Source organism: Zalophus californianus, chromosome 4, assembly GCF_009762305.2.
Source record: "Zalophus californianus isolate mZalCal1 chromosome 4, mZalCal1.pri.v2, whole genome shotgun sequence".
Lineage (NCBI taxonomy): Eukaryota > Metazoa > Chordata > Mammalia > Carnivora > Otariidae > Zalophus > Zalophus californianus.
In genome coordinates, this window is record NC_045598.1 from 44,212,010 (window position 1) to 44,238,279 (window position 26,270).

The following is a 26,270-nucleotide window of genomic DNA, read 5'->3' on the forward strand; positions in this document are numbered from 1 at the left end:
AATTGTGTATTTCTTACACCCTTCCTTCTAATGAATCATTTGAGATGTCTTGCAAGAAAAGTCAAGGGAAGAGGATAGAGGGATAGTCATCGTACCAGGAAACACAGCTAAGGGAAATGATACCAGTTATATAAAATACTATCGAGCTTTCTGGTAGCCAGGTCTAAAGGCACACAGAACTCTGTAAATTAAATTCTGATTTAATTAAGAACAAGCATGCTTTATTGATGTGGACGAGAACCTTTTTTATAGCTCTAAACTGTAAAGAGAATTTAACATATACAGTTTTACATAAGCAACACTGAATAATATAACAGAGGGTACCCTTGTGCTTGTAGTTTCGCAGAAAAAAACAACCAAGCAACCAACCACTGGACCATTTATTACACTATTACAAAGAGCTGAGGTCATAATATAAAACTGTTTTCTGAAGTGTCTCTGCACAGAGTTACAGTAATATATTCCAAATATGTAACCTGTTGGTGACCTGCATTGACACAGGGCTCTCTGAATCTGGACACCATCAACCTAAAGGTCCTTATACTGATAAATCCTTTTCCATGAATAAAGTTGCTTTTTCTTTCTGTAAATTTATGCATATGACATAATGCATCACAGTATGTGACATTATAAAAACTCTATTTTTTAAAAAATTACTATAATTCTCAACAGAATTCGTAAAAGTTTAAAATTTTAAATGATAAATTGGTAGATGAATTCATCCAAAATGAACGTAAGTCTTGATTCCATGTAATCTCTGCCCAAATGACAATTTTAAAGAATTTCACACTTTTTTCAAAGATGCAGCTGTTTTTGTTCCTAAGATTAATTTTGGTATTTTTTGAGCCTCGAATCAAGGGAGATTCTATCAAGATGTAGATGGGAATAATAGTTTACAAATGAGCAGTTTATTTTGCTGGGTTTTAGGATAAATACAATCTTCACCCATCTGTGGCTCTAGTGACTTCCTTGCATATGGGACAAAAATGGATGTCAAAACCCAGAAGGACAAGACAGCAGGGAGACTCATTCATTCAGCAAAGATTTACTGAGCTCTCTCTCGGAGGTAGGCACTGGCTATACGCTAGGGAAAACGACAGTGTCTATGACATTGTCCCTGCTCTTTGGGGAGTTCAGAACTCATGCCCTGAAAAGGGAATCATGCTGAGTTAGATTGCTTTCAGAATCACAAATCCTGTGATCTCCTATTCTCCCTGTTAAGAACAATTGCTTTATGAGCGACGTGACCAGAAGGGGAAGACTCACATCAGTCTAGCTCTGCCGGAGATGCTGCCACACGCCTGCCATTTTGCCATGAAACATACTCAATCCAGTCAAATGTTGTACAGTGCAAATTCCTGTGTCTGTCTCAGTACAACAATCAGGACAAATGGCTTGTATTTTGATAAATCAGTCTTATCTTTCTAAATGGCACAAGCCTCAGATTAGTATGATATGTGATCTCCTAGTATAGGTAGGTCTTAACCTATTCTTTGGCAACTAAAGAGGAAGTAAAAGTGACAGACATCCAAAGACATGTGCAAACAATTAAATATAAAAGTCAATCATTCATAAGCCCCAAATTCGGAGTGACTTGGTTCAGAGTAGGGGATTCCTCAGTTGAACAAGATTCACAAACTGTTCTCACACAAAAACGAAAATGAAAAGCCCCCACCCAAAAAACCAGACTAGCACATTTTTCCTTACCTTTTTAAAGGCTTCAGGCATACACCTATCCATAAATCTTTTACAATTCTCATCAGACTCGGAAAGACCTTAGTAAAATAAATGAAACAATATGCCTTACTAAGATTTTAGGCAGTTTGCAGAAATCATATATATTATTCCAAATTCATATGCATGGAACTATTTATTTACAGAAACCTTGATACTTGAGATTAAAAGCAGAATATATATATATTCTGATGAACAAGCAGACTATCACAGTATTAATGTATTTGTTAACAGCCCAATATATTAATATGTATTAATTCATATACATTTGTTAATAGTGTAATAAATAATTAGAAGTGAAATGGTTGAACTTATGTTTCCATTGTCAGAGGAACTTCAAATGATCTGACTTAACGCCAACGGCTGCCTCTTACTAGCTATTGTTTTCCTAAATAGCTCTATAAAAACACAATTATTCTCAATAGATACCAAAATCACTCTTCTTCCCTAAAACCTAGGGGACTCTGTTAACAAATGTGCAGAGTTGTGCCTGGCACACAACAGGTGATGAATATCTGCTAAGTGAATGAATGAATCCACTGTAAAGTTACCCGTTGGAATACATCGTTTAAAAAAAACCTTAATAGTATATTTGGCTTGTCACTGGGAATCCTGTTGGACCCATTTTTCTTTTCTTCAGACCCACCACGTAGCACAGTACCTACACCCTAACAGGCCAGCAATAAATGCTGCTGCTGAGAAGCCAGTCATCAGGCGCCATAAAAGGCTATGGGAATTAAATCTGACCCTAGTCAAAATATTTCTTTTTGATGTGCCTCATATTTAATCACGGTGGTAAACTATGCACACCCTTTTAATGAGGGGGAAAAAAAATCACAAAACAGTGGACCAATTCATCTTATTTTATAACTGAACTGCATATGAAAAATAAATTATTTTTCTTCAATGTAATTAGAGTCAAGAAGCTTCCATATATTGACACGCATTTTCCAACCTGGAGGCATTTTATTACTCTGTTGGTTTAACATCTGTAAAGCGCTCAAGACAGTGCCAAACATTTAATATGTACAAAATGTTCGCCAAATAAATATTACTTTCTTCTCCTAAAGAATAAAAAGCCACTGAATTGAACCTTAAAGTGCTCCAAGCTTTTGTGGAAAATGTTCATTTCAGTTTCTATAAAGCTTTTCAATTATATTTTAAAGACTCTTACACTCTGTTGGAGCTAGAAGAAAACAGCTGATTTAATTCAAAGCTTTTATTCCACAGGGGCTACACCAAGACTGGGAGAGTAAATGATCAAATAGTATACAGATGGGCGATCACACAAGAGTGAAGATTAACGTCAGGCCTCCGATCAAAACAGTCCCCTCCTCCTGTGTCCTGCGGTGTGAGAACTTACCAAGTCTGGCCAGATAGGTAGACGCCAACAGGCATTTGCCTAGTGATTCTTCTCGCTTGTAAGGGATGGACCAGTGATCAGTCAAAACACGGCTTTCCAGTTCATACAAATTGGTTGTAGGGAATTCAATTCCTTCCCCCGAGCAGTTTCCGTTTTCATCATTCTTCTGACAAAAAGGGTTTATGGTAAAAAAACAAATACACTCATTAGCGACTACTGTAAAAGTTCTCACTTGGGCACAGAGCAGACACTGACCCAGAGCACACCCACCTTCCCTGTCTTCAGAAGGGAGAGATTTCCCCAAAGAGTTCTCCGCACTGCTGTCTCCACCTCCTCACACGGACTCACCCCTGACCCCACACCAGTATGTCTTCCAGAGGCCCTACTCTCCCACAGCGGCTGTTGTTCAGGCCGGCACTAAGTCATTAAATCCAATGAACAGTTTCAGTCCTTCTCTTCCTTCTCGGCAATATCTGCGCTTCTGCCCGCTCCCTCTTCTTGAAATGCTAGCTCACATCCCTCACCTCCTGGGGGGGCACACCTCCCTGTTCTCCTCCTGTGGGTCTGGCTGTTCTGTTCTGTCTCTTCTGGTACGTACCCCCTCTTCCTGACCATCAAATACTGGAGCTTCTCAAACCTCAGCCCTAGGGTCTCTCCTCTCGGTGATCTCCATCCCAGAGAAGGGCAGCACAGCCAGAAATCAAGGACTCATTCTTTTTTTTTTTTTTTAATTTATTTGACAGAGAGATAGAGAGCACAAGTAGGCAGAGCGGCAGGCAAAGGGAGAGGGAGAAGCAGGCTCCCCGCTGAGCAGGGAGCCCGACGTGGGGCTCGATCCCAAGACCCTGGGACCATGACCTGAGCCGAAGGCAGACGCCCAACTGACTGAGCCACCCAGGCGCCCCTCAATGACTCATTCTTAATGCTGTTCTCCCACCACCCCCTCAAGATCTGGTGATGAGACCCCCAAAATTTCTCTCAAATCCATCTACTTCTGTCCACCTCCATGGAGATACCACTATTCCCGAATTCACCTGTCTACCTTCTTTGACCTACATAACTCCTGTGCATCCTTAACTGTTTTCAGAAAAGCCTTTCTGGAACTCCTAAACTATACTGAATTCTTCTCATTATTTTATACTCTTACCATCCTGAACTGAACTTCTCTTTCATAGCACTGCTCACAAATTTTACCCTTATTTATGATATATTTTGTCTGCTGCCACTAGACCAAGCCCCATGAAGACATGGACCCTGTCCAGTTCTGACTGCCTCTTCTCTCCAGAACCTGGCGCCTAACACAAAGCAGGTATTTAATATATGTTGTTAAGTGGAAAAATACTTCATGAAAACAAAGTTTCAACTATCAATAGGGTAAGTGCCAGACTTTCCATCAGTTCTTACCACAGTAATTTGTTATAAAGCAAACTGGGCCCCTCCCCCAAACTGCCTAATACCTACTCTGGTTTAAATTTTCACAATTCACTCTATAATTTAATCATTACAAAATAAAATCATTCCATTAAAAAATTACCTTTAGCCTCAATTAAGGAAAAGACCATAAATATAAAGCAGAAGTGATAAAAATACACAGAAGAAAATGATTTTCAATCCCATATGAGAGCTAAAGGAATGTGACTTTTTTTTTTTTTTAGGTTCATGGTTAAAAAAGATAAGACAAAAAATAGAAAGGTGATGAAAAACTAAAAATGGGGTAGACAACAATGTAAACTGGAGGTGAAGGGTGGGGGTTGACAAAACAGGTTTAGAATCATAATGTATGGGGAAAATCCAGTTTTTAAAATATAATACTTTTCAGAAATACATGTAATCAATAAGTTCTATAAACAAAACTTCTTTTGTTTTGAGAACCTGAGGATACTCTAATGAGTAAAGATTTTACTATACTTTCAAAATTGTTTACTTGTTAAATGCTTAAATTTATTAACCTAGGATCAAAGTAGAATTAGGGCATACAAAAATAAAATCCAACTGGATGACATGCTATGCCATTACTACAAAATATCTATCATTAATTTCTACAGGAGTTAACACTATCAAATCATATATGAAATCACTGAATGCACCTAGCAGCTACTAAAGCTACGAGCTTCCAAGCAGGACGGCTGCCTTCCTAAGCGTCACAGGAGAGCTGCGTCCTCTCTCTGCTCTCCAGCAGGTGAAGACACAATGAGGTCAGCAGCAGCCTATACCCAGAAGAGGCCCTCACTGGAACTCGACCACGCAGGCACTCTGATCTTGGACTTCCAGCCTCCAGAACAGTGAGAAATGAATTCCTGCCGTTCATAAGCCAAAAAACAAGCAACCAAAGAGCTAAGAGCTTCCTCTGGGGGCTGAGGGGGAGGCGAGGTCTTTAACATCAGTAATGAGATGCACATCATGTGTGCACTGAAGTAACGCACCATGAAGGCACAACATCACTTCTGTGGTCGTCCTACCAAATGTGCAAACCTGAATCTTGTCATGAGGAAACCCAACGTGACGAACACTCAAAAAATAACTAGCCTGTGTTCTTCAAAAATGTTAAAGTCATGAAAAGACTGAGGATGACCAGACAGACAAGTATCTGTGATACGGTCTCCTGGCAGGAATTTCTGTTTTGGTTTTACATGACTTCTTGGCTTCAAAGAACTTTAGTACTGGATCAATGTTAATTTCCTCATTTTGATAATGTGCAAAGGTTAAAAAAGAGAGTATCTTCATTTTTAGGAAACACAAACTGAAGTATTTAGGGGTGAAGGGGCATCATGTCCATAATTTATTCTCCAACAGTTCAGGAAAAGCAGTAACAAAACAGGCACACACACATTTATATACACATGAACACAACACATGTATGCATATATAAAGAGAGAATAAAGAGACTGTGATAAAATGTTAACATCTGAAGAACCTGAATACAGGTTACATAAAAATTCCAGACTTATGGTAAAGTTGCAATGTACTTTTTTGCAACTTTTCTGTAAACCTGGAATTTTCTGTAAATCTGGAATTATTTCAAAATTAAAATAAAAACAATTTAGTCAGATGAATATATAAAGACATAGGATTTTGGAGCCAGAGAGAATCTAAGAAAATTCAGTATTTTACACAGGTATAACCTAATGAATCTAGAGAGGTAGGGGTGTACCTATAGTGGTAAAAAAAAAAAAAAAAAGTTAAATTATACTTAGTATGCTCTACTTAAGAACCTCATTCCCATTGGTAACATAAATAATTCGGTTTCTAAATACTTCTATGTTTTTGTCTCAGATTACTAAATAAGGTACATGTACTTTGTAGAAAATACAGAAAATATGAGTAGCAAAAAATAAAACCCACCATTAATTCCACCACTTAAAAATTAATCACAGTGACATTTTAATAACTATTTTTCCAGTAAAAGCTATTTCTTTACAGATTTCATTTTCTTAAAAATGTATAAATGTGGAACTAACCACCTCAACAGGCCCCATCATTCTCTCTCATATAAAGACAGTATTAATGTAGTATTTCTTCTCCTATCTGATTTAAAAAGCTGATGCAGAAAGCAATAATTATGAAACTATGTTAATGGAGCAATGTTTTGTGTCCTATTGAAATTAAGTTGATATTAATCTGAACTACACTGCTACAAATTCAGATGTTAATTATAATCTACAGGGCAACCGCTAAGAAAATAACTTAAAAATATATACAGTAAAAGAAAAAACAAGGGAATTAAAATGGTATACTCAAAAATAGCTACTTAATACAAAAGACAGGAGTAATGGAGGATTAGAGGAACAAAAAAGCATAAGACATAGAAAACAAATAGCAAAATGGCAGATGTAAATTGTCTTATCAATTAAGTTATGATTATCAGTAATATGTTAAATACAAATGGACTAAACACTCCAATGAAAATGGTAGAGATCCGCAGAATGAATTCTTAAAAAAATGATCCGTGGCTTTGGTTGATTGAGCATCCAACCCGATTTTGGCTCAGGTCATGATCTCAGGGTTTTAAGACTGAGCCTCATGTTGGGCTCTGCATGGAGTGTGGAGCCTGCTTGGGATTCTCTCTCTCCCTCTCCCTCTGCCCTGCCCCAACTCCCACCCCCACTTGCGTGCATGTGCACACACACTCTCTCTTTAAAAAAAAAAAAGATAAAATTTAAAAATTTAAAAATAAAATAAATAAAAAACAATCCAACTATATGCTATCTACAACAGACACACTTCAGATTCAAAGACACAAAGAGGCTGAAATAAAAGGAACAAAAGATATATCATGTACACGTAAAAGAGTTGGAGCGGCTACACTAGTATCAAACAGGCTAGATGTTAAGACAAACATACTACTACTAAAGATAAAAAGGGATACTTCATAATGATAAAAAAAGGTCAAAATAGCAGGAAGATAAAATAAAAGGACGGAAAAAGACATACCATTAATAGAGTAACCAAAAGAGAGCTATAATGGTTGGCTACACTAATATAAAAAAAAATAGATATTATGTGAAAATATGTTACTAAAGACAAGGAATTTTTTTATGATAAAGGGTTAATCTATCGGGAAGACATAACAATTATAAAAATGTATGCATCTAAAAAGAGACTCAAAGTAAAGGAAGCAAAAAGTGACAGAATTTAAGAGAGAAATACATACTTCAACAAAAATAGTTGGAGACTTCAACACCTCACTTTCAGTAATAGACAAGATAAAAGATCAACAAGGGTATGGAAGAGTTAAATAAATAATACTACAAACTAAGTCTGAAAGACATTTATAGAATATTCCACCCAATCACAGCAGAATATACATTCTTAAGTGCACATAGAACACTCTTCAAGATAGAGCATGTTAGATCCTGAAACAAGCCTCAAAAAATTTGGAAGAATTAAATCATACCAAGTGTATTCTCTGACCACAATGGAATGAAATTAGATATCAACAGCAGAAGGAAAGGAAATCTAAAAACATGTGAAAATTAAACAACATACTTCTAAATACCAGTGGGTCAAAAAAATTACAAGGGAAATTAGAAAGTGCTTTGAGATGAATGAAAATTAAAATACGACAAAACTTATGATGCAGTGATTAGAGGAAATTTTTTTAAAAAGAAGAAAGATCTCAAATCAATAACTTGACCATGAACCTTAGGGAACTAGAAAAAGAGCAAACTAAACCCAAGGAAGCAGGAGGAAAGAAATAATAAGGATTAGAGTGGAAATAAATGAAAGAATAGAAAAAACAATAGAGACAATAAAACCAAAAGTTGGTTCTTTGAAAAGATCAACAAAAAGGAGAAATTTTTAGCCAGACTGACCAAGAAAGAAAGAGAGAAGACTCAAATTACTAAAATCAGGAACAAAAGAGGGGCTATCAACACTGACCTTACAGAGATAAAAACGACTGTTTAAGAAATACTATTGATGATTATATGCCAACAAATTAGATAATCTAGATGAAATGGATATATTCCTAGAAGGACATACACCACCAAAACTGACTCAAGAAGAAACAAAATCTGAATAGACCTATACCAAGTAAATGGAGTGCTTTGTAATCAAAAGCTTCCCACAAAGAAAAGCCCAGGGCTAGATGCCATTACCAATCAATTGTCCCAAACTCTTAAAAGAAGAATTAACATCAATCCTTCACACTCTTCCCCCACCCCCCAGAAAAAAGAAAGAAAAGGAGGGAACACTTACCAATTTATTTTAGGAGGTCAGTATTACTCTGATATTAAAGCCAGACAAAGATACTTCACATTGATGGATGCCTGATGAATGAATGGATAAACCAAATGTGGTATATACATGCAATAGTATATTCAGTCTTTAAAAAGTAGGAAATTCTCATACATGCTACAACATGCATGAACCCTGAAGACATTAGTGCTAAGTGAAATAAGCCAGTCACAAAAGGACAAATAATGTATGTTTCCATGTATATGAGGTAACTAGAGTAGTCATATTCATAGAGACAAAAAATAGAATGGTGGTTGCCAAGGGCTGGAGGCAAGGGAGAATAAGAAGTTACTGTTTACTGAGTATATAGTTTCAGTTTGGGAAGATGAAAAAATTCTGGAGATGGATGGTGTGATGGTCATAGAACAATGGAATGTACTTACTGCCACAGAACTATACTTGAAAATGGTTAAAATGGTAAATTTATGTCAGGTATATTTTACCACAGTTTTTAAAAAATGGACAAAGATATCACAGAAAAAAACAAAAAACTATGGACAGATCAATATCCCTATGAATATAGATACAAAAATCCTTCATAATAAACTAGCAAACCAAATCCAGCAGTATATAAAAAGGACTATACTCGTTAGCAAGTATGACTTATTCCAGGCATGCAAGGTTCGTTTAGCATACAAAAATCAATCAATATACTACACAACAGAATAAAAGACAAAAAACACATGATCATCTCAATAGATCCAGAAAAAATATTCACAAAATCCAACACCTTTTCATGATAAAAATATATGCAACAAAGAGGGAATTTCCTCAACCTGATAAAAGGCATCTAAGAAAGTCTATAATTAACATCATACTTAATTGTGAAAGACTGAATGCTTTCCTCTGAAGTCAAGAAAAAGAAGGATGCCTGTTCTCACAGCTTCCATTCAACACTGTACTGGAGTATCTGGCCAGAGCACTTAGGCAAAGTAAGAAATAAAAGGCCTTCGTTCATATTGAAAAGGAAGAAGAAAACTATTTACATTCACTGATGACACAATCTTGTGTACAGAAAATTCTAAGGAATACACCAAAAACAAACCAACCCTACTAGAATAAATGAGTTCAGCAAGGTTGCAGTTGCAGAATACAATATCAATATGTAAAATTCAACTGTACTTCTATACACTAATAATGAACAATCCTAAAATAAAATTAAGAAAATTCCATTTACAATAACATCAAAAAGAATAAAATACTTAGGCAGTACAAGACTCATACACTGAAAACACAACATTACGGCAAAGGAATTAAAGAAGACCTAAATAAATGGAAGACATCCCGCGTTCATGGACTGGAAGTTAATTATTGTTAAGATGGCAATAACTCCCAAATTAGTCTATAGTTTCAAAACAACGAGCATCAAAATTCCAGCTGGCTTCTTTGCAAAAACTGATAAGCTGACTCTAAAACTCACATAGAAATGCAAAAAGCCCCGAACAGCCAAGATAATCTTAAAAAAGAATAAAGTTTGAGGATCTAAAAAAAAAAAAAAAAAAAGTACTACAAAGCTATAGTAATCAAGACAATCTGGTACTGGCATAAAGATAAACATACAGATCAAGGAATTGAATTGATGAGATTTCAAAAATACAAAACCCTTATATTTGTGGTCAACTGATTTTCAACAAGGGTGACAATACAATTTGATTAATCTTTGACAAAGGCATTAAAAGCAATTCAATGAAGGTTAGCCTTTACAACAAATGGTGCTGAGTCAACTGAACATACACAAGCAAAATAATGAAACTTGACCCCTACCTCATACACAAATTAACTCAAAATGTAACATAGGAATAAATCTACATGACCGTGGACTGGGCAATTATTTCTTAGATAGGACAACAAAAACACAACGTCAAAAGAAAAAATAAGTAAATGTTGAATTCTGAATTTCATCAAACTAAAAACTTTTTATGTATCAAAGGACATCATTAGAAAAGTGAAAAGACAATCACAGAATGGGAGAAAATGTTTGCAAATTTCATATCTGATAAAAGACTTTTATCTAAAAAAGAACTTATTAAATAAAATCTTTAAATAAACAAATAAGAGCTCTTACAACTCAACAATAAAAAGACAAACACCTCAATAAAAAATGCGTAAATGGGGGCGCTGTGTGGCTCAGTCGGTTAAGCATCCGACTCTTGATCTCAGCTCAGGTCTCGATCTCAGGGTGGTGAGTTTGAGCCCCATGATGGGCTCCACGCTGGGCATGTAGCTTACCAAAAAAAACCCAAAAAATGATCTGAATGGACATTTCTCCAAAGAAGATAGAAGATATAAATGGCCAATAATGAGCACAGGAAAAGATGCTCAGTATTACTGGTCCTCAGGGATATACAAATCAAACCCTAAAGATGCCACCTTCACATACATTAATTAGAATGACTAAAATTAAAAAGGTAAGTACTGGTGAGGATGTGGAGAAATTGGAACCCTCATACACTGCTGGTCAGAATATAAAATGGTGCAGCTACTTTGCAAGACTATTTGTCAATTCCTCAAGAGTTAATCATAGTTACCATAGGACACAGCAATTGTACTCATTGATATATTTACCAGATATACCCTAGAGAGATGAAACATATGTCCACACAAAAACTTGTATATGAATGTGCACAGCAGCACTGGTGATAGTAAGTCAAAAAGCGGTAAAAACCCAATGTCATCAAAACTAATGAATGAATAAATGTGGTATATCCAAACAATGGAATATTTTTAGCCCTAAAAATAGACGAAATGCTGATACATGCTACAAAATGAATGACATTAAAAAACATTTTGATAAATAAAAGCCAGACCAAAAGGCCACATACTCTATGATTCTGTTTATATAAATGTCTAGAATAGGCAAATCCACAGACAAAGAAAGTGGATTAGTGGTTGCCAGAGGATGGGAGGGGGGAGAAAAGGAGAGGCTGTTATTGGACATAAAGTTTCTTTTGGGGGCAATTAAAATATTCTAAAAGAGTAGTGATGGTTGCACAAATCTGTGAATGCATACTTTAAAAGGCTGAACTTTATGGTATATGAATTGTATATCAATAAGGCTGTTATTTTAAAAAGTTGATTAAGGAATTCAATGATTACAGTCACTAAACGTGAATAAGTATATAAATACATCTAAGAATTTCACAACACAGAGCTGTACCTAATGATCTATAATGAAAATGATACATATGCCCATTTGACAGTTTTAAAACAGCAATTTAAAAAATAATATATTTGAGATCTAAGAGGCAAAAAATCTCATGTTGCCTCCTAAGCAGTTAACATTCTTGATCTTGAAAAAAAAGAGAACAGACATGGTTTAACGAATGATACAGAGCAGCTTTACATTTTGAGGAGGTTGCTGGCAACACAAAGAGATAGGGAATCACAAGAGAGGAGGCAAGAGTGACATGAATCCATTTTCAGGTTGGTTTAATATTTTGAGTCATCACTTTGAGTAGAGCCTGTCCTTGGCAAAAATTACCTATTGAGCAAGAGAACACACGCAAAAGCAGCTCAGAATTGTCCTATTGCAAAACAGCTCCCAACAGAAATATGGTATTGGGCTTTTACTAAGAACTAAGGAATGTAATATACTAATTTCTCATAAGATGCCAAGTCCAAATGATACTCAAGTAACCATTAATGATTACTGGTTCTAAATTGATTAGAAATACATTTATCAAAAACTTGCCAGGTTCCAGCCAAGGTGCTCAGCATTGGAGACACAGATAAAGACACAATTCTTGTCTTTAAAGATCAGGACATGTGAAAGCAGAGCAGGGAGGGGGGCATCCAGGCTAGCATGTGGATGTTGTGCATGCATCTGCAGTGGGAAGGGGTGTGTCCACAGCTGAAGAAGTTTAAGGGATAACAGTATTCCAGACAGAGGCTTACGGAGAGTATTATTTCAAAACCAGTATTAGTTTTCAAGCATATTAATAAAACCTCAGTACTCAGCCTTTTGACCACTTGAAGCAGCGTCTTTACTATGATATTCCATCAATTTCACTTAACATTTTAAAATACTTTTAAAAGGTATTTTACAACATTTATGTAAATCCAGCATTTGTTAGAGATGCACAATTCTGTCACTAAGGCAGTAAATAGAGAAATGAGCTTGCAAAGAATTCCTGAATGTTACTTTTAACCTGAAAATTTTCTAATAACACTGAATCTTGTCTATTTATTTCGTCACCTAAGAAAAATAATAGATGAGTTAATGTTGTTAAATTATGGTTTCTGAATAGGCCAGTTTAGGACTAAAATCAAAACAATTAACATTGTTGGATACATAATTTAGGCTATTTCCTTTTTTTTTTTTTAAGATTTTATTTACTTGTCAGAGAGTACAAGCAGGGGGAGCAGAAGGCAGAGGGAGAAGCAGGCTCCCCACTGAGCAGGGAGCCTGATGCGGAACTCGATCTCAGGACCCTGAGATCATGACCTGAGCCGAAGGCAGACGCTTAACCGACTGAGCCACCCAGGCGTCCCTAAGCTATTTCTTAAATAATCTTACTTATGCCCCAAAATACAAATGAAAATATAAGCAAAGCTTCTGTAACTCCTGTACTTCATAGTGCTATAAATCTGCTAGGAATTCAAATAGTTGTGATTATAATTTCATCTACTGGCAAACTGTTCAGAATAAGGCTTACTATCTACTATTTACTTACTTAAAAGGGCAACTTAATACTCAGTACTAAGTATTTCCAACTTAAAGAGTTGGAAGTAAAGTTATAAAGTTTTTCATGGAATGGGCAAATGCTGTCACTATATAGTGTAAATCTACCTCCACAGTTTAGCGAAGATCTTTAGATTGAACAAGTAGGTTATTTTCACAAAAAAATTTTTCCTTTTATATTTACAATTAGGTATGTTCATATATGTCACTACCCATACCCAGAACCTTGCTGGTTTGAAAAGTGCAGATAAACCAATGTAAACATAGGCACTACCTTAATTGGTGGCTGAGTATACAAAACAATATAATTTACTTAACCCTTGCAAATGAGCTTTAAAATAGCATTGCACAAACTTTTAAGTTAATAAGAGTTTAATATTTATTTTAGAAAACTACCTTCGAGTTTTAAAAAAGTCTTGAACTCAACAAGAATGTATTATTAAAATTTAAGCCTTCTTTGTTCAAAGAAGCAAAACCTACTCAAGTAGGCATGGCCTGTTAGTTTAGAGATAACCTCCTATCTGCCCACTGACTCAACAAATACAGATAAAGAAAATTATTCAACTTAAAGGAGAGGAGGCTGGAAATGTTGCATCAAGTTTCTTTTAACACTAAATTCAATTACTGAACTATTTTATTAGCCAACAATGTACTCAAAAGAGTGTCTACATTTCCGATTAATGTACGGAAAAATGAAGATGCCTAATTGTTTTCTCCATGATTTCTAAAATTAGATTATCTAAAATAAACAAATCGCATCATATATGTTAAGTACTTAAGGAAAAACATGAAAACATGAAGATTTGATTCCAAGTCATGAATTTTTTTTTAATTTTATTTATTTATGAGAGGAGGGGGGAGAGAGGGAGAAAGGGAGAGAGAGAGAGAGAGAGAGAGAGAGAGAGAGAGAGAGAGAGAGGAGGGGCAGAGGGAGGAAGCAGACTCCCCGCTGAGCAGAGAGCTGAAGCGGGGCTCCATCCCAGGACCCTGAGATCATGACCTGAGCCAAAGGCAGACACTTAACCAACTGAGCCCTCCAGGTGCCCTTCCAAGTCATGGATTTATAACATTCACTAAATCTTGAGATTGTCAGTCCTTTTCTTTTTCTTTTAAAGATTATTTATTTGAGAGAGAGAGAATGAGAGACAGAGAGCACGAGAGGGAAGAGGGTCAGAGGGAGAAGCAGGCTCCTCGCTGAGCAGGGAGCCCGATGCGGGACTCGATCCCGGGACTCCAGGATCACGACCTGAGCCGAAGGCAGTCGCTTAACCAACTGAGCCACCCAGGCACCTGAGATTGTCAGTCTTTTTCAAAGTAATTCAAAGTAATTCAGAGACAGTGATGTGCAGATCTGACATTCCTTCTGTTATTTCAGACTAGAGAAAATGATTCCTAAAATACTGACTGCTTCTTTGAAAAAGAGGGATGATGGACAAGTGTGCAGGCAGTCCCCAAGTTACTAATACATTGTGTCTCAAGCCTGTTTGCAAATTGTTTTTCTTGGAATTCACGTTCATTCTGTTCTAAGTAGCAGAGAACTTCCTAACTTTTCTACAAAAGCTGACATTTCCATGGTCCCTTTCTTTCATAACTCTTAGTGGTTATTCATGTATTTAGATTATATAGAAACAAGGTTTTCGGGAGAAGTTGTTGTCTTATATAGCTGAACCCTGAAAAACACAGGTTTTAACTGCATGGGTCCACTTTGATAAATACGGTAAGTACTGTCAGTGTGTTTTCTCTTCCTTATGACTTGAAATAACATCTCCTCCCTAACTTATTTAATTGTAAAAATATAGTATATGACACATAAGACATGCAAAATAGGTGTTAATCAACTGTTTATTAGTTAAGATCAACAGGCTATTAGGAGTGAAGTTTTGGGGGAGTCAAAAGTTACATATGGATTTTCAATTGTGCAGGTGGTGTTTCTCAACCTTGTTTTCATTATCACTCCTTCAGGGAGCTTTTTCAACACTTTCCCCCCAATCATCCCATCTCTGTTAATTAAATACTGAAGAATAAAATTGTGTTCGATAGGGTTGAGATTTGGAGCAAACCACTATAATAGCTAAGATTTTTTTTCACCCCTCAAGAGCTAATTTTTGTCTCCTTTGGAGTGCTACTAGCCCTTTTGAGAATGCATAGTCTAATGGTTTTATTTTTAATTTTTATTTTTTTAAGATTTATTTATTTGAAAGAGAGCGAGCGAGAGAGAAAGAGAATGTGTGTGCAGTCGGGAGGGGCAGAGGAAAATAATCTCAAGCGGACTCCCCGTTGAGCGTGGAGCCTGACACAGGGCTTAATCTCACCACGCTGAGATCATGACCTGAGCAGAAACCAAGGGTCGGACGCTTAACTGACTGAGCCACCCAGGCGCCCCTTAGTCTAATGATTTAAATACCATCTCTAAGCTGAAGGCTCTCACAGTTTAGCGCCAGTATAGGCATCTTCCCTTGACTCCAGGCATCCATCCAACTCCCTCTTTGATACCTCCACTAGGATATTTTAGGATATTTAATAAGCATCTTAAATTAATATGTCCAATTACAAACTCTGGATCTTTCCTACAAGATCATGTCATCTTCCTATTCAGAACCCTCAAGGCTTGCCTTCCTCATTCTGACAAAAAGGCATCATCACAGTTGCCTCTGGGGCCCTCGTGAGGATCTGCCCTCTCTTTCAGCTCTGACTTCACCTCCTGCTCTTCCCCTCCTTCCTAAGTTCCAGTTATACTGGCCTGCCTTCCTTGTGCTTAGCAGGAGTTGGCAAAGTACCGTCCACTCTCTGGTTCTGTAAATCAAGCTGTATCAGAACACAAACCCTCCTACTGGCGTATGTCGTCCATGGCTGCTTTCGCACTACAAGGCAGAGCTGAGCAGCTGCAACAGAGACTGTATGGCCTGCAGAGCCTAAAATATTCGCTATCTGGCCCTTTACAGAACAAGTTTGCTGAGCTCTGGCTTGGGAGTGCTTACCCCTCAGACAACCATGCAGCTTGCTCCCTCACCCCCTTCAGGTCTTTGCTCAAGTATGGCCTTCTCAGTGAAGCCTTCCCTGAATAACCGATTTTTAAGAGCAGCCCTGCCATACCCAGCCCCAGTCCAGCACGCTCGCCCCGCCCCTCCCTGCTTTGTTTTTCTCTAGAGCACTTTTCATCTGACATTCCATGCTTTAGTTATCCCGTTTGTTGTCTGCCTCCCCAAACCTAGAATATAAGCTTCACCAGGGCAGAATTTTTGTTTTGTTTGTTGCATTATCTCCAACAGTCCCTGATACAGAGTAGGTGCTCAATAAATTTTGGTGAATGGATGGATGTTAAGCACCTAATAAATCCTTATGAAGTAAAAGAGAAGGGGAAGGGATTCTAGGCACAGAGAACTGTGTGGGTGAGGGTCTGCCACCACAGAGAGAGCATAGCACAACTAAAGTGCCTTCCTCTATTTCCAAACATCAGACACTGAGGTGTGTTAGATCATGTTACTCAATGACAGGAGCTACATCCTGTCTCCATCCTACTTCCAATGTCTAAACATTTATGCTACCTAATTCTCTTCAACATCCCCAGAAAATCCCAGAGCCTCTGCCTAAATATGTCCAAGTGACCAGGAGCTTATAACATTTTGAGACTACATTCTTAGGCGAGACTTGGTATCTCCATACTTCAGTTTCATCTGTAAAATGAAAATGCTTACCTATAGATCCAAGATCCCTTCTGGCTCTAAAAATGCTAAAATTCTATAAAAGAATAAAGATGACTGAAAGTACAGTCATACTAAAGGGGAACAAATTATGCCATGGAAGAAGTTAATACTTTTGTTCAGTTTTCCTTATTACCTTAATAGATAATGATAAAACTTCCTTGTGTATTTTTCAATTATAAAATCTTTAAAAAATACAGTAAGAGAATTGGGCTGTTTTTAAAAATGTCAGTCTCAAAAGACTAAAAAGATATAAAGACTATTCTAGAATTGACATTAAAGGGACATAATCACTAAATGCAATGCATTATCTTTGATTCAATCCTGGGTTATATTTTATAATGTCTACAAAGGATATTTTTGGTACAAGTGGGGAAATCTAAATATGAACTAAATAATGGAGAATATTAATATATCACTGTTAAATTCCCTTGCTGAGATAATGGTATTGTGGTTCTGTAGAAGAATGTCTTTGCCCTTAGGGGATCCATACTGAAGTATTTAGGAGTCAAGTGTCATGGTGTTTATAACTTACCATCAAGAGGTTCAGGGAAAAAAAGTGTGTGTGTGTGTGCACACACGCGTGCAGTTGTGTGTGTGTGTGTGTGCGCGCGCCTTGAGAGAGATGAGAGCTAAAGCAAATGTGACAAAATGTTTGCAAATGTTGAATCAAAGTGAAGGGTACACAAGTGTTCATCGTACTGCTGTTTCTGTAGGTTGGAAATTGTTCAAGAGGAAAACTTGGGAAAAATACAGCTAATATAAAAATCAAATTACATCCACATTGGATTTGTAGTTGACCTCAGAAAATGTACCTTTTCTAACACTTTATTAAGTACTCTTACCTAATCCTCCCCACTCTGGCAGAATCTCCTAGGATAGCTGGAGGCTCTGCCAGGGAGAAGCTATTCTGAAAAAGCAGCCCAACTGATTCTGATCTGGTGCGGGCCATCCTTACCCACCATTCAAAACCACTGCAATGGACATAAGCTCCTTAAAAGCAGGAACCGTGTTTTAGCAATCAGAGGCCAGACTAGAGCCAGAGGCATTCAATAAATATTTGTTCAGTGTGAAACAAATGGTTCCCATACTACTGTTCCTTCCCTCCTCCTACTTCCCCTCTACACATCTCCCCCCCGCCCCCATACTGGGATGAGAAAAGAGGGGTAAAAAACGAACAACATCTTAATAGCTTTCTTTCAAAATAAACTTGCTTAGATTAATAGTAACATCATTATTATTATTAGTGATAAATGAAACAAAATAGGACAAGCTGAAACAAAAACTAACAATAAAAATCAGTTTCCTGTTTTAATTCCACTGATAGCATGTTTTCCCTTTCTTCTCCAAAAATGACAATCCCTGCAATAATCTTCTCCTTACTGAAGTAGAGCTCAACAAAGCCATGTAAGAAAACTGTCTAAGAACAGACTGGTGATCAGTCCTACCTAAGGCTAAAAAAAGGTTTGTTTCTTTTAGCAGCCATCATGTTTTTTCCTGAGTGCAATATTTTTCTATGTGAGCTATAGAACAATTTATAAAGCACAGGGAGTGGTACTGAATACCAAAGTTCAAATTTCATGTGTTATGTCCAACATGATGCCTGTTTTAATGACTGGCAATAGTTCAAAAAAAGTTCCTTTCCACAAACTGTAAAACAAGGTAAATACCACAACAGAAATCTGCTCTAGGACTACCAAACTGTTGGTATTGCCTTCAAGCTATGGAGAAGGTTATTTGAGGCAAGATTAGCTTTCAGAGGCTACGTGATACACTTGAATGAAGGAAAATGTGTTCCAGAATGGTGATGCAAACTCTGTATTTTCCAGGTCAGATTCTTTCATTTAATTTAGTATCTCCTATGTCGAGGGTTACCCTGAACTTCATGGGAAATGCAGAAGATGAGACCCTGTCCTCAAAAGATCCACAGGTCAGTCTGGGTGATGAGGAGATGAGTTAATTCCAACGTGCCAGATAAATGCTGTGGCAGAGGAATATAAGTCTCTATTCAAAGTCAAGGAGGGACTTTTAACTCGGAAGAACAGAAGAATAAATGGAGGTAAAATAGTGGAAGGTATCAAGTCCTCCTGGCAAACCGTTGGCAAATCTGACTGACAGTGCACGCCGTAGGTTAGCATTGGGAGTGCTCTGGGACTGGCTGGACTGAAGGAAGGATGGTGTGCATTACCTATCTCCATCAACTGCGCGCGTGTATGAAATCTACTTTGTAGAGGAAGGATCAAGTGCAGGGATCATGTAGATGTCGCCCAGGCAGCTCTGTGGACTAACTCCCACAGTCCAATAGGGCAAAAGGAGGGGAAAGGGACAAGGAGGACATGCTGGGGAGGAGAAAAGGCATGTGCACAGGCAAGGTGTCATTAAAAAACAAAAACAAAAAAACCCTGGCATATTTTAAGGCTGATTTTTTGAAGTTATTCTCTAAGAGTTAATCAATATACACTATGTTTTATTTCTGTGTTCATTAAAATAAATCATCTGAGGCAACTGTTATGCTTTAGCATATTAATACATTTCCAAGTTATCATTCAAAATGTTTAATATCAAACCTACAAGGGTATAATACATCCCAGTTGACATTTATAACAAACACTGTATTTGATACACAGAGAAAAAAAATTTTAAGGAAGTAAAACATACACACTTAAAAAAAATTAGGCGGCATACTATTTCAAGAGATTTGCGTATTGACTATTAGGCTTATTTTTACGTACCCCACGCACGGGTGCAACTGTGGATAGACTCAGGAGTTCACTAATCCTTGTCAGCTGTACAAGGATGCTAAGCAGACGGACACACACCTTCACAAGTGACAGCACTGCTCAGCCTTCCCTTCCTCAACCCTTAACACCTTCTATAAACACCTGTAACCATGGACATTAAAAAATGCTAAATGAGAAAGCAAGATAAAAAGTTTGAGGGGGGAAAATGGATCAAATGTCAAGTCTGCCCACTTAACCCAAACTAATATCTAACACAGGAAACAGCAGTGATTCAAATACAGTGGGTTTATGAGGAAGGTTATATTAAAGATGACCTGCAGTCAGACTTCCTCATGCCACAAAGTGTGGTAAAGAACACAAAACACACATCAAGAGGCAGAAGGCTAGGCTCCCTTCGGGACTTTGCTCATGATCCAAGGTCAAGGTCCTCATCCCTAAATTGACAAGATTTTTAACACCACAAGACCCCTATGGTCCCTTCCAGCTCTGAGCAAATCTTCCATTTTAATCCTTAAATTTACAACTTTCAATTCTGTTGCTTGGGATAGGGAGAGGGGAAGGCAGGAAATAGTTCTATAGATAATTTTTCTGTTTTATAAAGTGTATCTTGCTAAGTATTCTTGATACTCGTCTCCCACATTATAATATGAACTGGGTGAATCCCTGGTAGTTCTGCACTGATCCTCATCTGTGATGCCCCCCTTAACAAATGCTTGGGATTTCTCCACCACAGATATGTTTTATGTTCTCACCACAAAAACATCAAAGTAATGAATAGCAAACAGGACTCGCTTGTCGTTCTCTACAGATGTCAGTATATCTACACACGTAACATGAACCAATTGTTTTTATGACACAAATTTTATATATTTTGTGTGTGTGTGTGTGTGTGTATGTATATATTTTGAGAGGGCCTGGCATAATTTCAATACTGATAGTACCAACTGCTCAATAGATAACTGCCATTTTCTCAAAAACAAACAGGATGTACAAACTAATGAAATATCGGATGATCTGTGCTACTATAATTCAACAAAACATTTCAAATGAAGGAAATACCATGAATAGTAAATCTTACAAAATGAAAATTACTAATATTTTTAAGTATTATTTTAGCAAAGACAGTCCACTCCAGCATAAAACTGACCACAAACCCCAAAATACAAATAATAAACTAAGGATTCCTTATGTTACTAATCCCAGATAAGTTTTCATTACAGAGTTACTGCTATTTCTACCATCATAAATCTTTCTAAAACCAGCTACATTGCTCTAGCTTTAAAACAGCTTCTTTTGTATTATTGACCATCACAAGGGATGTTTAGCCTGAAATCAGACCAGTTCCTAATTTCTCGTTTCTGGGAAAAACATATACATTCATGATTTCAGGAGAGAAAGTAACAGCATTTGAGTGAAATAATTAACACCATTCTCAGAAGAGATACTAGTTGAGAGAAACATCAACTACTAATATTAAAAATCCAACAGGTAAATAAATACAAATTCGGTACATTCCATGGCGCTAAAGAAGTATCACTTGAGAAAGATACCACTTGGTTTCCTGGCAATGGATACCACTATAAATCAAATTACATCACAAAAAATTCTTGAGGCACTATTCAAATGCTTTTGATAGATGTCAGCTCTTTCATATTTAACCCACAACTCTTCAAGGCCTCTAGTTTCTGAATTAGAACATCACAATTTATTACACTTAGAGCACAAGAAATCTACTGGCCTTGAAACCGTAATAGAGAGGGGACTATGTGTGATTGGTTCACCATTACATTCCCAATACTTAGCTCAGTGCCTAGCACACAATCAGTACTCAATAAAAACCTACTGAAAGAATGGCTATTTTATTATATGGGCTAATAACCCTTCTGTTGCTCTAACATCTTTAGTTTAATATCTGTTTTTACCATTGGAATTTGAATGTATCACTATTTCATATAAATCTAGAGTTTTTATCCTGAGAACTTCTTAATGATTTTCCATTTAACAAGAATACCAGAAATAGCCATCTCACCCTTTTAAAAACTGCAAAAAGACACGAGAGAGCACTGTACATTAAAGTATATATAAGTGACAGAAAAAGTCGAGGGGAATGCTTCTTGGAAACAATGGATGAGATTGGGTCTGGAGCCTACCAAGAGCCCAACAATTCTGAGTAACACTGCTTAGGTCACAGGACACAGAGGTGACAAGGGAAGGCTGTGCTGGCCAGATGTGCACCTCTATTCCATACCTTTGGCAAAGCAAAACAAACAAAAACCCCTCTGCTCTAAACACGGTTGTTTTCAAAATACAGTCAGAGGCCTTTGAGGGTCTTTAAAAGCTGGCAAGTAATCCGAAGGCCAATTAAAACACACTGGAGTCGTCCAAAAGAATATGCTAAAACCAATTAACAAGGCAAGATGCTCTGAGATAATCGAGGGCAGGGGAGAGCATGCAGAAAAGCAGCACAGGAAAAGCAACTAAATAGAAACTCCATTAAAGCTAAAGGAGGGCACGTACTGCATGGAGCACTGGGTGTTATACGAAAACAATGAATCATGGAACACTACATCAAAAACCGATGATGTACTGTATGGTGACTAACATAACATAATAAAATAAAATTTAAAAATAAATAAATAAATAAATAAAGCTTAACCTCGGACTCAAATTTGAAAAGTCCTACTGAATCACATCTTCCAGACCACAGTTTTCTTATAACTAGAAATAAATGGAAACTAGTAAGTAGATAATCAAATATGAATTCTAGATTAAAAGAAAATTATTCCCAGTGATATGCTAGGAAGTAATATCCTTTTTTCTATATTTTGGCTAGATAAAACACAAATTAAATCATTTTAATATTTAATTTTCCTCAATAGCAAAGTTTTAAAATAATTTTGGAGTCTAGGCAAAATTTTCCTAAGACTCGTGAAATACTTTAGTCTTTTTTTTTTTTTAAAGCTACTTTCATTTTAATGAACACCACAGCTTTGTTGGTCTTTTAAAATAAAGTTTATATACTTTTTAGAAGTTCATTAAAAATGAAAAAACAGAAACAGAATCACCTGTGGTCCCATCACCCAAAAATAATAGTACTAGTACTTCAGCGTCAGCTTATTTTAAAAATTAAGTGTGTATATTTTCTGAGAGACCTCTTGGCTTTTAATTTCTCAAAGAAGTTAATGAATGAATGAAAAAAAAATAACCACAGGTATAGTCAAAGACCTCAGTTTTATAGATGGGAAAATTGAGGCTCAGGGAGGCAAACTGACTTGCCCAATGATAAAGTTAGCAGGCAACTGAACGCTGAACAAAATGTACCACCTCCCAAACCACTGGCGCAATACTCTTTCAAATGTCATTTGACTATTTGTTTCATCTAAAATTTTCTTTCTACCCATTCATTCAGTTGTCTCTCTATCCAATCAGATATTATGAGCCGGGGTGCCAGAGTCACAGAGATAAAGAGAGTCCTGTTCCTCAAGCCTAACGGAAAGACAGATACATATAAGGCAAACACATCTTTTTTTAAATAAAATACGATCACCGCTTTACTTTCACCTTAAGGAGACACAGCGATGGAGCTCACCTTGAAGAATGAATTGGTGTTAGCCAGGCAGATGGAAACTGGGGTTTAGGGGTGAGAGTGGGCCAAGAGATGGCCCCTGAACTGCAAAGCAGAGCATGGAACTGGAAGTCAGGAGGTACGACCAGATGGATAAGTATGGAGACCTTGAAAGAAAAGAAGTTTGGTTTTACCTATAGAAAATGAGTAAGCACCAAACATTTTTGAGCAAGGTTATCCTGTGATTAGAATCTGCACTGTAGAGAGATCATTCTGGAGCCAGTGAATGGCACAGAGAAAAGGTAAGAAAGGAACATGAACAAAGCCAGAGCGGTAACAGTGGGGACAGACAGAAGGGGCAGGAGGGATACTTAGGTCAGAATTAAGAGGCTATTCAATAAGAAGAGAAAATAAAGAATCCAGAATAAATTAAACAATTAACAGGCTATTGCATAAGAAAAGAAAATAAAGAATCCAGAATAAATTAAACAACTGCAAGATGACATTGCCATTTGCAGTGTAGAATACCTTCATATTTTCTAAGATCTGAAATATATTTTAAATAGTTACCAAAATGCTTCACTGTAGACTTCCAACTACAGGTTTCAGAAAGCAATTCAATTTTCCACCAAAATTGACAATACAGGGGTGAGAAATGAAAAGGGGGGGAAGCAAAAAATTAAAAAAAAAAATGCTGACCTGTTTAGAAAAAGCTATATTCTAAAAGCACGCAAAGCAGAAACTGAAAAGTCTTGGCAACAGAATGTCTGACCAATAAGTCTTTCTGAAAAAGATTTTAATTTCAGAAATCATTTTGGAAACATACTGATAAAGAATGTACCATGTTGTTTACTAAGTTGTTGTTTTTTTTAATAAAATATTCCTAACATAAACACCTTAAGCTTAAATGAAAGCATCTTAAATAGTGGCAATTGAATTTTGTAACACAAATAACTGGCTGAGATACCACACGAAAGCAAACTCGGGGCTGGAACAAGGAAGCTCATCTTCCGAAGTGAGAAGACTTTGGGGGGCACCTATTTATCTGTAAGAGGAAAATCAAATCTTCAACTCAGTCCTGGGAAAAGATTCCACAGACCTCTGCTTTGTGGCTGAAGCATTTCAATTTCTGGGTAAAATTCGGACTTAATTGTTTAGCTCTTCTCTTCAGAACAAACAAAAGTAAACCAAATCTACGATTCTATGTTCCATTAACCAGCTTAAGGTTAACTGGTAAAACAAGTACATTCCACTTCCCTTAAACACACACACATACACACAAACACACACGAATAAAAAATATAAGCCACCAATAATGGAAGCTAGGTTTCCCACTGCTGGAGAGAGAAGTGACCTCATAAACCTATCATAAAAACAAAAAGGGTGCAAAATACTTTGCCAAAAACTCACCATAGAGATTATCAACAATAAACAAAAATGATACCTCTAACTGCTAATACGCTAATTAACAAATAATGTTCATAAATCAAGTGATTAAAAAAAGTTCCAATACTAAGCAATAAAAATTCCTATGATAATAATGAGAATGAGAATTACAAACCTAAAAAAGAAACTAAAACTCCCCAGAAGGAAGGTGAGATAAAACATTTACTCTTTTGAAAATGAAGCACAACTTTCTCAGCAGTGCCTGAGCAATCCAGAATCCTTAGACTGAAATGCCCTACGTGTCTGAATTTCCTAGGTACCTGAAACTTACCTCTTTATGCACCCAACTTTCTTCTTTCATTCTCTTGTTTAAAAACTAAAACCTTGCTGAACTGTACCACACATTCCTGACCCTTCTTAAACAGAGCGTACTGGAACATTCTCTCGGGTGCAGCATCACTGAAACCAGCTATCCTCTGGGGTCGTGAAGCACACAAAGCTGTTTCATATGGCCCCATACCCGCTGGCTGGCCTGCTTTGCTTGAGTCCTCTCTGAAAGTTTTCCTGTCCCCTCCTTTACCACCGAGCTGCTGCTTGTCACTTCTCACTACTGTCAAACGTGCTTTCTAAATGCTCATCACCTCGTGTTGGGACTGCCACAAACCCTTCACTCTGCCACTTCTAATTTGATAGGAAACCTAATATTAAAATTTATTTGAACTACAGAAAAAAAACAATACATAAGTGAAACGCATGGAGTGAATGCACTAAATATGTGGGGAATGTTTTGAAATGGTTCAATCTTATGTATTTATGTGTTTACTTATTTCTCTCTGGGGTTCCAAATGGGAAAAAATTCCTGGAAAACTGAACTCGAGATATAAAAAGTATTATTTGGCTAAATCTTTCTAAATACAACAGTTCTTACTGAAAGTGAAAAATTTTCATCTTCACACTCGGATTCCAATAAAATCAAAGTTACATGATATTTGGCCAGTAAGTACAAAAGTATGTAGTACACTGACCTGCTATTTAAGTTGTACTGAAGCTGAAATCCTTTCTTCAAATTGTTAAAACATTAAAAAATTTGCTTTTCTGATACTGCAACTGGTTTTAAGCTAACAGTATTATTATGGTGTATAAAACTGTCACTACCTACTATGATTTCACTAGAACTACACTCACCAACATACAAAAGGTACTTCCTTCATGCCAAATTACGCTCATTCTAACAGCATATGGCCAGGTAATTACAAGGTAAGAATTCAACTGTTAGATGAACTCACAGGCCTAATTCCCAAACGAGATTCATATACTAGATTATAAAGAAATTCTTGTTGTAAAAATTAGGCTATGCTAATTA

General features: G+C 36.8%; 1 protein-coding gene across 3 annotated transcripts in view; it reads right to left on the reverse strand.

Annotated features, from left to right (window-relative positions):
* Window positions 1–26,270, reverse strand: part of USP24 (ubiquitin specific peptidase 24) — a 136,849-nt gene that overhangs the window by 105,221 nt on the left and 5,358 nt on the right. Inside the window, exons 1-3 of one of the 3 annotated variants that reach the window (XM_027590361.2) lie at window positions 25,239–25,367; window positions 3,098–3,263; window positions 1,708–1,775 (exon numbers count right to left, since the gene is read on the reverse strand). In XM_027590361.2, coding sequence (XP_027446162.1) covers window positions 1,708–1,775; window positions 3,098–3,263; window positions 25,239–25,268 — 264 coding nt within the window. In that variant the 5' untranslated portion in view covers window positions 25,269–25,367. Of the gene's footprint in view, window positions 1–1,707; window positions 1,776–3,097; window positions 3,264–25,238; window positions 25,368–26,270 lie in introns of those variants that run through there. The other 2 variants (XM_027590271.2, XM_027590202.2) reach the window with 2 other exon arrangements.